The 13,537-nt window shown below is 38.0% G+C and overlaps 1 protein-coding gene across 1 annotated transcript; it reads left to right on the plus strand.

The window, feature by feature from the left end:
- Positions 1 to 6,949: 6,949 nt before the first annotated feature.
- On the plus strand, positions 6,950 to 12,308 carry LOC114350370 (dynein heavy chain 1, axonemal-like). The gene is made up of 6 exons (XM_028301147.1): positions 6,950 to 7,104; positions 8,965 to 9,075; positions 9,560 to 9,682; positions 10,285 to 10,430; positions 10,853 to 10,994; positions 12,219 to 12,308. The coding sequence occupies exons 1-6, from the start codon at positions 7,042 to 7,044 to the stop codon at positions 12,306 to 12,308; spliced, it is 675 nt and encodes a 224-aa protein (XP_028156948.1). The 5' UTR covers positions 6,950 to 7,041.
- The last annotated feature ends 1,229 nt before the right edge of the window (positions 12,309 to 13,537 follow it).

The following is a 13,537-nucleotide window of genomic DNA, read 5'->3' on the forward strand; positions in this document are numbered from 1 at the left end:
GTAAACACCGTACTGGACGACTGCGATCGGCCACAATATTAAATCATTATTAAATCGCCTCCAACTCGGCGAGGACGTGATCACTTAGTTTAATTAAATATAATCCTTTTTAAAAAGCTTCCACCCCGCTCCCGAAATCTGACTACGTGTCCAATATTTTTTGATATTAAACATTACGGACTAAAAAAATTTTTTTAGGCAACTAGCCTATTGTATGTGTTATTCTCTCAGATCATAGAAAGAGAATAGATATGAAGTCGCGCGTAACTACAACGAGAACCAGTGTCCCCACATTTCCCCCACCACAGCTCCCACACACACATTCAACTGTGTAAAAACAAAGCGACTGAGAGTCTACGACAACATGTGCAACCGGCTTAAAAGTGCTGTGATTGGCCAGAAGGCGTGCCTTATGGCCAATCAATAGCCGCGTGACGTGACGCACACTTTGAAAACTAGTGAGAGAACAAAGATAAANCTTTTTATGGGGTTATTTAAAGAGTCGTGTCTACATTGATAAACCGAATACACTGCGTCAACTTAAAGAAAAAATCATCGAAGAGATGTCGGCGATCTCGCGGTCTCTTTGCAGAAGAGTATTTGAAAACTTCAGGACTCGCTTAGATGAGTGCAAAAACCGAAACGGTGGTCATTTAGACGAAATAATTTTTAAAAAATAAATTACAACTAATTAGCTTTCTCGTAAATAAACAATTTCTAAAATATGTTAAATGGTTTTTTTTATACGATTTTTTCAAATGTTAACTAATTCATGGCCCACCCTGTATATTGACGTTCAAGAATGAAGAGGTTAATTTTAAAATCATTTGCAAACATTATTGATATTTTTAAAATATTTAAGGTGATAGCGGATATCCATTAAGGATGACAATGATGACTCCAATATTAAATACTGTAAAAGGGACACCTGGAGCATCATTACGCAGGCCTACGCTCAGAGTCAGTCTCGGATCTATAGGATTTGTTTTGGTGCGTTGTGAACTTGTTGGAAATGTCTGCAAGCTCTAGAAGGATGTGTTAACATGATGCCTCTTGGGTCAAAGACGAGAGGGCTTACTAAGCCTTCAAAAATTTGCCAAGTTGCAGAAAAAAATCTGAGAGAATTTGAGACTTTAGTACCTAACAAAAAATCTGTTGGGAAACCACAATATTTCTCAGAAAAGATCAAATATCACAAGGATTGTTACAATCAAACGTTCTTAAGATCTACATGGACATTCATTAGACAACTCTGTATAAATTGATTAGCAAACTCTGTTGACAAAGCAGAGAAAGGTATGGAGTGATTATAAAAATAAAACTAAAAAGAAAGCAGGCAAAAATAAATAGAGTTGCAACCGGTACTGGTGGTGGACCTTCAATCGTCGTTGCCTGATCTAGAAAACAGTTCTGCAAATAATTGGAGTGGTGGCAGCTACTGGCATAACGGTGGTGGAAGCCGGCTTTCAGCAGGTCTGCATTTATTTCAGTGCAGTGCAGCTTGAAATTGCTTTCAATCAGGTAATGCTTTCCAGATTCTTGAAGAATCACCAATCTTCACAAACAATTTTGAAAACTGTGACGCAGATTTTCCTGAACAAGCCAAGACCAATTCGATTAAGCACGTCAAGCTATTAATGTCGATCAATCACAGGTATTCCCAATAGCAACATGTGGAATTTATGTTCATAGACGAAATATCCATGGTACCTTATGAAATGCTGTGCATGATTGACGACGTAAACGATACGTCAACTGAAAAACTAACGAACCATTTGGTGAAATAGATGTTATTCTCTTAACCTTATGCAGTTACCGCCAGTACGTGGGCAACAAGTTTTTTCAACAGCCGGAGCACATGAGGCCAGCAACTCCAACTCAAATGGCGGATATTCTCACTGGTAGAACTCACCTAAAACATGCGCCAGAGGGGAAATACGACATTTACTCAAATCTTGTATGCTTTGCGAGTTGGGGAGCTAAACAGTGAACATTTATCAATACTCCTGTCTAAAGTTTCTACAAGTTTGAGCTTGAAAAAGTGGGTTTGAGCTTGAAAAAGCTCTACGCATTTATCCTACAAATATCCAAGTAGATAACCACAACAGTAACGTGCTCAAATATGTTACGAACAAAGAGGCGTTCGGATGTTTGACATTAAGGCCCAGGATCAACTGGTCGATTCTGAAACGAGTTTTGGGCCCTAATATGTCATCCCAAGAGCCACCAAGTGAAGAGAAAATATATTTCCTAAACGTAAGACGTAATGTAAACTATGCCCAACCCTAAATAACAATTATCAAATAAATCAGATGAGCACTGGGTACTGGGTACAGTTACCAGCATCACAAAAAAAAAAGAAAAAATATGATAACAAGTAGCAAAAATATTTGTAGATTCTGATAGGAGTGCAATAGAATATGCAAGAGAGCGTGTTGGTTTGGTTGGAGTCTGGTTGGATGTGCAGTGAAACATTCTTCGAGTATGTGGCTAACGTCTTCAATTCATGGCTGATTGAAGAAGGCATCGAAAAACCGATACTCCTGTTTGTTGACGGTCACAAATCGCACCTCATTTTTCATTTGTCAACTTTTTGATCTGAAAACGGCATACCGAACATCCTGCAGCCTATGGAGCTCCATGACTTCTGTTTATCTTTTGGTTTATATTAGAGTTCATTAAAGAATTTCCTTTTTTTTGTTAAATAAATTTGTTAAGAAATATATTTTATTTTCAATATTATAACTTGTTTTACTTGTACTAAATAAGATTAGCAAAAATAAACCCATATCATTAATGTGTCCCGTCCTGCGCGAGCACTCAGGAGTATTTAGGGGCGCGAGCACTATGACTCATAGTCTATGAGTATTTAGGAACGCGAGCACCCTAGTGTTAAGTTATGTGATTCCGAAATTCGGTACGATATTGTGGAGGTAAACGAAACACACCTCTACTCATACACCAACAAATATTACAGGGGAAGGCTTCTACATAGCCAAACTTGGCCTTTCGGCTGCATAGCCTTTTGACCAAAAATGAACATGTCGAGCTAATTCAAAATAAAGATAGGCCCACATTGGATGCTATTGAGGGGTCGTATTACCTAGTACGATGTAATGTGTACCACCTATCTATGTATGTGTAATGGGNGTTATTCTCGATATGTAGGAGTCGGTTGTGGAGGCGCAGGCGCATTGATCGGGCGCTGCGCCAATAAACCGGAATTTACTAAATACGACGTGCATCATTTATTATCCCACGTTCACGGCCGACATCCAGTCCTGACACTGGTGACCCCGAGCCACGCAAAAGTCGACAATGTATCCGCAAACCACCAAAACTCAGCCGATTCCACAACCACCGCCATCTACGAGCACAATGCCAGCAGCCAGCAGAAAGGCTGAGGATAGCGAAGTGTCAGTGTTATCAGTGAGCTCCAGAATTCCTGAGTTCTGGACCGACCAACCTAGTCTGGTTCATCCGTGCAGAGTCAGTCATTCTGCCATAAAAAGTGAACGTCGAGACACGGTTTAACATCATCGTGTCTAAGCTGGGCAAAGATGTCATTCAGCAGGTGACATACCTCCTCATCAAACCTCCGGAATCTAACAAAAGGACAAAAACATTGCAACAAAAAATACAATCTTACAAAAATAAGAAGCATCAGCCCCACCCTAATCATTCCTGACGATGTAGACAAAGAAACAGAATCAGAATTGGCTGACAGCCTCTGGTATTTTTCAATGGATATTTAGCCTATAGGCTATTAAAAGGCAATGATTGCAAAACATGCCCTTCTTCAAGAAAAAGTTGTTGTAGATAACCCAATCTACAAATATGCAAGTCTGAAAGAGTGGTAGAAAGACAAACATTCTTTAACTTATCCATCCATAAACTTATGCCGAACTACTGAAGCTGCATTGCTTTGTTTAAAAAAAAAATGAAATTTTATTGCATAATTGAACATTTAAGGGACATGCAATACATTTTGATTGATAATTAAGGGATATGTTGATAAAATTACTTACCAAAATTTTAATTTGGAAGCAATGCCAAATTTTAAATTCTGAATTCATAAAAGCTGAAGAAACAGTGGCTAACACTTAAAATAGCACAAGCTCAATAATTAATAGTTCTTTGGTTCCTATTAATTATCCCTATTGGCAGTGATAAATGGATATAAAAATCCAACTATCCCTACCGGTGCAAATCGGTTGAGATATGTGGAGCAAAAGATTCCATATAACCCTACCGGTAGCTATAATTGAAAAAAAACCTAGTATCCCTAACAGTGGGGATATCTCAGTAGGGATATGTGGAATAAGGGATAATAACATTAGAACTCAAATGGCTATGCTAGCCATGGTCCATACAAAAGTTCCCATATTGTCTATGACGGATTCATATCATTCAATCTTGTCTATGACGGATTCATATCATTCAATCTAACTGTTCAGATCATGTCATACCTATACAAAACATGTTGGGCATTAAAATTATATTAATCACCCTCTGTACCATGTTTGTTTCTTAAAAGTAAATTATTTTGTTTCATTATAACATTATCAACCAAAAACACAGTAAGTACTTATTTTCTCACCTGAAACACAGGTAATCAACATAGTTCAGGTTAAAACTGACGGACTGAGTTATGTATGAATGACACAACTTTGATTTACACATAATATGTAAATAGGTACATCAATACTTGAAGATGCGTTAACTGGTCAAATCAGACAAAGTTAAAACAACGCTGTGTACTACAAAACAAGTTACTGTTTTCAGTAAGACACAAAAAATTAACTACAATAGACAAATACCCAAAGTATACGAGATGTGTGTGGAAACTAAGTGAAATTCTTTTTCTTCTCTATAGCTATTGTGTTTCCATCTTAGCCAATGTCGAAGTGAAGTTCTACATTATGTAGCAAAGATTCATTTTCATTGTAAGATGCCATTTGATTAGAGTATGTTTAACTTTGAGAACATATTTATCGAAAGTTTGATACATCAAATAACTAGTTATTCAAAAGATCTAACGAAAATACTGCTGCCTGTAGAAAAATTCATTTAAATGGGGATGTAGGTACACATTTTAACTCTATGAATGAACAGAGCGTAACTTGAGTAGCGTCCTGCGTTTCCATATCAATCCCAATACAATAAACAAGAGATATACAGTATATCATATACTGTTCCACCTATAACGTTTTACTGTTCCCACCTTCCGACCTGCGGTTTGTGGAAAATTAACTTATTTATTGTACTTTAGCTACAGACATGAATAGAACACATAAATGAACCGTACAGGGGACAATGGGGTTAGCAAATACGACTTGAAATTACACATGAGAGACGAGACGATATGACTACATCAAAACAACGACGAAAATCGAAATCAACAAATCAAATTACTTAAAAACAAGGTAAGTATCTAAGTCATGATTATTTCATGGTAAACCAACGAATTAAACATCCAAATATACCAAAATAGACAACATTTGGTTATACACAAAGAAAAAAGAACACAGAAGCACAACCAACAACCAAAACCAAGCGACGAAAAAGAGGAATGTGACATGTTGTGTCAGTTGTTGCAACTTGACATCTCAAAATGTCTATGGTGCATTCTCTTCTCTCTGACCTTTAGTCTATGATATAGTAGGGACGTGAATCACAGATTAGAGCATTAACTTTATGATTAGAGCACAAGAGAGTATAACTGTGGGTCTAGTCAAAACGCACTTTAAAATCGCAAACCCATCGCAAACCAGTCGCAAACAAACAAACAAATCGCAAAAGAGGTCGATAACAAAAAAGGCTTAGTCAAACGGCAAAAAATCGAATCGCAAAGCCCTACCTATCGATAATCGAAAGACTGGATTGAAATTTCCCATACAAAGGCTTAGCCAACATGCACTTAAGACTCAATCAAAATCGAATCGAATCGCAACACCCGCCATTTTCATTGCGATTACTAAAATACCGGTGATAAGCTTCGATTATATCGAAAACCAATAGGGTGAGTTGCACCACCTAACTTTGACCGTAATTATGACGTTAACCGGTGTTTTTTGTATGGAGTTTGACAGATTTTAGACGTTTGTCAAAGTTAAACTAAGATGGTGCAATAGAGATGGGTAGTGGGTAAAAACCCATTTCACCCGATTGGGTTAAAACTGGGTGATTTGGGTAAAAACCCGGTTTTTACCCATTATCACCCATTCTGGTGGGTGAAAACAAAAATGGCGTTTTTTTAAAGTGAGAAGTGGTATTTGTTGCTAAGGGGGCGTTCTAGTGTTACGTAATGCAATCTGAGGGGAGAGGAGGTCTTGAAAAACGTTACAATGCGTTACAGTGGTGGAAGGGCGGTTCGATTTCAAGTTTTAAAGCAGAAGTACTTTGTAGTTGGTGTTGTTATTTGTAACTTTATACCGTAATGTCATCAAAGAGAGAGTTTGGCATCTTTGGCACCCCCCCCCCTTCCCCTCCATGTCCTTGCCATGATCACAAATTATTGTGTTCCTACTAAATTTCTTCTAAATCGGTTCAACGATTCTTGAAATAACAAAAAGAAAAAACAATCGCAAAGTCATAGACATTTTTTAACTTTTATTCGATTTTGAATGAACTTTTATATCGCCGCGTCGTTGGTGGTTCAATGTGCATTTTGGCTGCCATTTTCCGATCGAATCGAATTACTGGTGACGCGGCGACTGACATTAGTGAAAACTTCATATTGGTTTGCGATGGCATTTTGACTAGACCCACTGATGTGAATGTGAACATAAATGTAAACTTTTTTGTTTATCAAACTGAATAATGCTTTAAAAAGAGAATTCTTGACAATGTCACACGTGACATTTGTTTTATTAATACAAAAGTAAAAATAAGTTAATGTTAATAATTATTCGAATAAGTTGTTAATTATTGATAATGTATAGTAAAAAGAAAAAAATAAGACAGCATGATGTGGTTTACGACAATACAACAAGAGATTCCATTCCTAAACGAGGATACTACTCCGAATTGGTTTCCGATATGTCAAAAGAAGACCCTTCTAAGGATATTTGCGCAAGAAAACGAATGAAACTAATTCTACAGGTTTTTATTCATCTTAGTTCGTTCGTTCGTTTCAGTTCAGTCAAATTGATATCCACTGCTGGAAAATGGTATCCTCTAAGGATTAACGACCGTCCTGCTCTGCTGCCAGCATCCAGATACTTCCCACGACCTTCACCAGATGGTCCACGTAGTGCGAGACCTACCCACACGACGTCTTCCGGCCCGTGATCGCCTTCGCCATTCGCCACACAAGAATTCTGCTGCTCCAACGGCCACCAGCTTTGAACGCGTTTTTGCCACATTTATTTATCTTATTCAGCTTAAAATATCTGATTTCATTAATATTTTATACGAATCCAAATGGCTTTGGATTCTGAAATATCCTTATTAATAAAAAGCCATCTTGTTCTGTATTTGTTCAGCATCATATCCACACGAACAAAACGAAAATCATCGATATTTCATTACAATTATTTGAGGTATATTCAATGAGGATCATTTCGATTTTTAGCTGTGAATGCAGATTTATAGGGCTAAGAAATCCTTAATACACAGTGCAAAAATTATTGTTCTACGACAAAAATTGACGAAGTTATGGCCAAATTACTAAAAAAGTTCACTGACCGCCCGGCGCGGGGACGATGACGTCATTATATCCGATCCGAACGCTGCCGGCGTACTGCGTGGATAGAAAATATTTTTTTCTAGCCAAATTATCAGTTTTAGAGAAAAACTTGTAATGACATTTATTCATCAGAATAAAGTAAGCTATCGATAGGTAATTTTNTTTTAATATTTTAAATGTAATATTTATTATAAATACTGTATAATATAATCAATAGCAGCAATAAAACACATTGGTAATGTATGCAATAATTTTTATTTTTCATTTTTCTTATACACTATTAATTATACAACAAAACTGTAACTCAACTTTTAATCAACAAAAAGCAATATCGTTTCTAACAAAAATAATACTTAAATCAAATCTATACTATCTATGCTATCTATCATTAGAATTTTATACCATGTAGTACCATCTTTCCTGCTATAAAAGGGATCTCGTACTTCGAGGTCTGACGATTCAGAATTGTCGTCATTTGGAGCCATTACATTAAAAAAACTGGATTGACGTAATTTTTGGAATGGAATGTCATCTTCACTGTCACTTACTTCTTGGTCGGTATCACTTTCCTGGCTACGAACACTAACATTTTCATTTTCCAAATCATATGCATAAGGTCCATTTTCGTCACTATCTGAGGATTCTTCCAGTATCGCCAAGATTCGACGACGCTCACGTTCTTCCGGGTCCATATTAGACAAGTATCGGAAAATAAAGTATCGTAAATAAGTAAAACTAAATAAAACATTTAAAAAAATATGGCTCAAAACAGCAACCTCACCGTTGAGCTGGGTCATAATTACCCGGTCGCACGTTTACACACGTGTTGCTCCTTGCGCGGGCGACGGACGACTGAAGTGAGGTACGTGAAGGGGAGGGGTGATCCTTTGCTGCAGCTACTGAGACAGACGGTTGTGTGCGGCAATTATTTCTAAGCAAATTTTCGTATGCAAAACTTGCAGGGTCATATTGACCCTGCCTCAATGACGCCGGGTTAATAAAAAGCCATCTTGTTCTGTATTTGTTCAGCATCATATCCACACGAACAAAACGAAAATCATCGATATTTCATTACAATTATTTGAGGTATATTCAATTGAACAGGTAGGAAGCGGCAACACTAATTTGACAATGACAACTTTGAAACAAAAAAAAAAAAACAATATTGTTTTGGATTTTTGGCGCATTACTTTTAAAACTTGAGTTTACTATTTTTTGCATTCAAATATGACAAATAAGCATAGAAACTGTATTTTCTCATATATTTACCTCAGGCTAAGACGGATAAACTGGCGCCGACATTGGTTTCACTGCCGAAACCTCAAAAACCGAAGATTCTATTGCCGCCGGGTCGGTGGACGACGTACAGAGAGGATGAAAGCATTGTAAGTTGTAAGCAGCTTTTGATGATTTAATTACATTAATTACTTAGGGTATGTTCCGATATAACATCGCGAGCACCCCTCAGTGCTATACATCAACAGGTGAGCGCACTGGCTGTGATCGCAATGCTGTTTATGAACATAGGTACCCACAGTGGCTTTATTAATGTAAGCCCACAGTTTGATACGCGTGTGCAATTAACTTGGAATGCTTTAAGCGCAGATCTACGCGCGCTATTTGGGCGGTAAAGCTATCATATTTCGCTCCGGTCATATTATGCGAAACATTTTAATCGATTTTAAAATTAAAATACAACTTGATACAGTCTGAGATTCTTTATTATATTATTCCTGACGAATGAACAATATTTGATAGAGCATTTGTAGTCTTGTGATATTATAATCGCTTAATACTGTACCTAAATTACAAAGTGATACTATACTCATGTACAAATTATAACCATGGATGTATTTTGTTGATTTTCAGCAATTTCCATTTGAGACATTTGTGCCGAAGCTACAATTTCTCAGCATTGTGCTGCCGAAGGAGTTACCAAGGCTCGTGAAGATTGAGCGCTTGCGAAGGAAATTTCTTGCAGCTAATATCAAGGTATATGACAAAAGTTTATTTGAAAAAACTTATTATAAAAAAGTGTTCAGTTCAAACTATTACTATTAGCGAAAGTATGGAATCACAAGGATGTTCTGTTCCATGTGATTTTACAAACTGAATGTCTATGCTTGTCCGTGGTAATAGTTTAAAGTATATAATTTTACCTTTAAAATAGTACCACTTTTATGTATCTTATATTAGCTATTTAGTTCTTAAGGTTGTTTAAAACAAATAGGGGGATTCCATACTTTTGCTTGCGAGTGTAGATGTGCCCACGATTTGGAACGACTGAAAACAGTTTGAATAATAGCCTAGTCTTCCTCGACAAAAGAGCTATCTAACACAAATTATTTTTTCAAATCAGATCAGTAAGTAGTTTCTGAAATTAGCATGTTCAACCAAACAAACTTCAGCTTTATTGATGACTTCTTGACCCGCCCTGGCATCGCACAGGTTCAATGTATTATGCTTAAAAACCTTCCTCTTGAGTCACTATCTATTAAAAAAACTGCATGAAAATCATCCATAGGGACATAGGGACAGACAGAGGGAAGCGACTTTGTTTCATACTATGTATTGAAGTCTAATTTGTTTTTTAGAAAATGCTGCAAGGTCTAGGCATACAACCGTACTGGCTTCTCCCTCCGTCTGAGTTCCAGCTGAGCGACCAGGAGTACTATGGGTTATACAGCCCGTTCCCTAAGATGGAACTGGAGATTTTTGATAACACCGACTTTGATTGCCGGTATGTATTTTCTCTGCCAAGTTAGTAAATGAGCTGATATATATTTATTTACATTTGCATATCCATCAGATTATAATATCGGGCTTCATGTTAAAGGGGCATTATACAAAATTTTGTATTTTATAATGCCAGTTTATTTAAAAAAAAAAAAAAAAGTTGGTTAATATGATGAAAATATGTAAACAAAATCACTGATATTTCAATAGTGGTGTCTAATAACATTAAATTGAGCTGAAGTGGGGCTTGATCATTACAACATTTTATTAATCTATGCTGTATACTTACACTAAAACCAAACAAAAAGTTCGCAACTCGTCTATGTTTATAACCGCTGTCTAGTACCCATAGTACAAGCTTTTCTTAGTTTGGGACTAGAAGGGTAGTGTAAAATGTCCAAGGATATAAAAAAAATGGTGTTACAGCATCCCGGAAGAGTGGCTCTCCCTGGGCATGATTGAGGGTGAGCAGTACCCGTGCCCCGGGCTGGCCTTCATCCCTAAGGAGGAGGGCAAGGCAGCCAAGGGCGCCGGGGACACGATACAGATGCTCAACAATTTGTATGAGGTGGGTATAGGCGGGTTTTAGTCAAACAAAATTATTCATTAACTAGCTTTCCGCCCGCGGCTTCGCCCGCGTGGAATTTTGTCTGTCACAGAAAAACTTTATCGCGCGCGTCCCTGTTTCAAAAACCGGGATAAAAACTATCCTATGTTCTTTCCCGGGACTCAAACTATCTCTATGCCAAATTTCATCAAAATCGGTTGCGAGGTTTAAGCGGGAAAGCGTAACAGACAGACAGACAGACACAGCCGAATTGTATGAAGCGTCGGCGCCGAGCGATCAGCGTCACTCAGAAAGTGCGGTCGCTGATCGTCGGCGCTGACAGATCAATATGTATGTAATTGAAGGGAACGTTCCTGAGTGACGCTGATCGCTCGGCGCTGACGCTTCATACATTTGGGCTGTCAGCGCTGACGGTCAGCGTGCGTCAGCGTGACTCTAAAACCAGCCATAATCTTGAACCTCTACATCGTTCGTTTCAGCCGAAAAACGTCCACTGCTGGACAAAGGCCTCCCCCAAGGATTTCCACAAAGACCGGTCCTGCGCCGCTCGCATTCAGGCACCTCCCGCGACCTTCAGATCGTCGGTCTACCACGCTACGTCTTCCGGCCTCTACATGCTATTACGAAAAGGAGACATATGATAATAATATTACCTATGTATATACACTAATATTATAAAGAGGAAAACTTTGTTTGTTTGGTTGTAATGAATAGGCTCAAAAACTACTGGACCGTTTTTAAAAATTCTTTCACCATTCGAAAGCTACATTATCCACAAGTAACATAGGCTAAATTTTATTTTGGAAAGAAATAGGGTTCCGTAAAATATGTAGATAATGTAGTCCAGCGCGCGAAGCCGCGGGCAGAAAGCTAGTTAATGAATAATTTTGTTTGACTATTTTGTCGAACATCGGCATTCGCTTTCCCTGCTACTTTTCAATCAACATTGAAAGCATTGGGGGAGGCCTATGTTCAGCAGTGGACGTCCTATGGCTGAAATGATGATGATGATGATGATGATGACACAAATATTTATTGCATTGTGTAACTACTCTAGCAAGCAGTCATTATGAAAAAAGCTGTAGATCCTGGCTGCACAGGAGTTGCAGCGGTGGGAACGAGAGGTGGGAATAATCCCGTAGTCATTATGAAAATGATCACAACAGGGTATTGAGCCCACAGCAAGCAAACTATTGAGTAAAAAGCATTTTGTTTACTTTTCAGTGGACAAACGTGACTGCGTTCAGTTACGACAAGGAAACTGATCTTTGGGAAGTGATGGCGTTGGATGGAACCAAAAGGAAATTCAAGTAAGTTGCGTTTTGTTATTACCTAAGCTTATTTATTTATTTATATTTAAGCTTGTGTATCTGTTACGGTTAAAGTGATAAATTGAAAATTATGAATAATCTACGGTTATTATGAATAATTATTACCGACAGTCGAGGTAAAAGTGATAAATTAATCACATTTGTCAGTGATTATTTAATAATGCAACCTTAATACTAACAAATATCATAAAAGAGAACACCGGCTCGTGTACAGCGCCTGTGTACAGTCACACATTTTGAACGTTTTGATATCATAATATATTAATATAATTTGGCATAATGACTTTGGACTGTTTCTTGCGTAACATTACTTTGCCATAACGCCCATAACATATTGTTTTGGTTTAAAGTGAAAAATAGGTTAGGGTGCGGCGGGGGTGGCCCTTGGGCCACCCCTAAGCCGCCTATTTAGTTTTATACACACATAAATGATCTCATATTAATCACTTTTACCAAATCATGAGGTAATTATTCATAATAACCGGCGATTATTCATAATTTTCACATTTATCACATTGACCGTAACATATCTATCCAATTTACAATGTCAGTCCACTAGTCAGTTTTTAAAGCGACGAATCAACTAAAATAAAAATTGAATTGTGCAGTTTTTAGGCAGTTTCGTAATCTCTTTGGTCACTGCACTTACAATATTCTGTGTTCGTGTAAGGCTGCCCTTCAGGGTTGCTCTAATTGGTTGTAAAAATGTTTTTAACGTAGTATCCCGCGCATCCGGCTGATGTTCAAGGCGGATGATCCGGAGACGTTTGCGCAGCGTGTCAAGTTTGCTGTGGACCTACGCAGGGAGGTCGAAAACAACTTACGGTTAGTGATCACTTTAGCCTTGTCTAGTAGGCCTAAGATGCGCGCCGTGATAACTTTTATCGACGTCAAAATGTATGGGCAAAATCGATAAAATGGCGTGATAACCGCTTATCCCGGCGCGCATCTTAGGCCTACAGAAGGGCCAATTCGCCGCGAATCCTACGCGCGAACACGAGCGCATTGTATGACGTGATTTACGTGCGAATTTCAACTCGCGCGTATCTTTTGGACGCAATGTATTGGCTCCTAGTATCTCGCCAACGCGCGTATGGATTCTACGCGCGTAGAATTGGCCCCCCTAGACAGGCCCTTTATGTATTTGTTCCCGGTTTGTCTATGATGTAATTCATCATCATTATTTTCAAATTCAAATTCAAATTCAAATTC

This window comes from Ostrinia furnacalis, unplaced genomic scaffold (genome assembly GCF_004193835.3).
Source record: "Ostrinia furnacalis isolate ACB-3 unplaced genomic scaffold, ASM419383v2 OfSCF0869, whole genome shotgun sequence".
Lineage (NCBI taxonomy): Eukaryota > Metazoa > Arthropoda > Insecta > Lepidoptera > Crambidae > Ostrinia > Ostrinia furnacalis.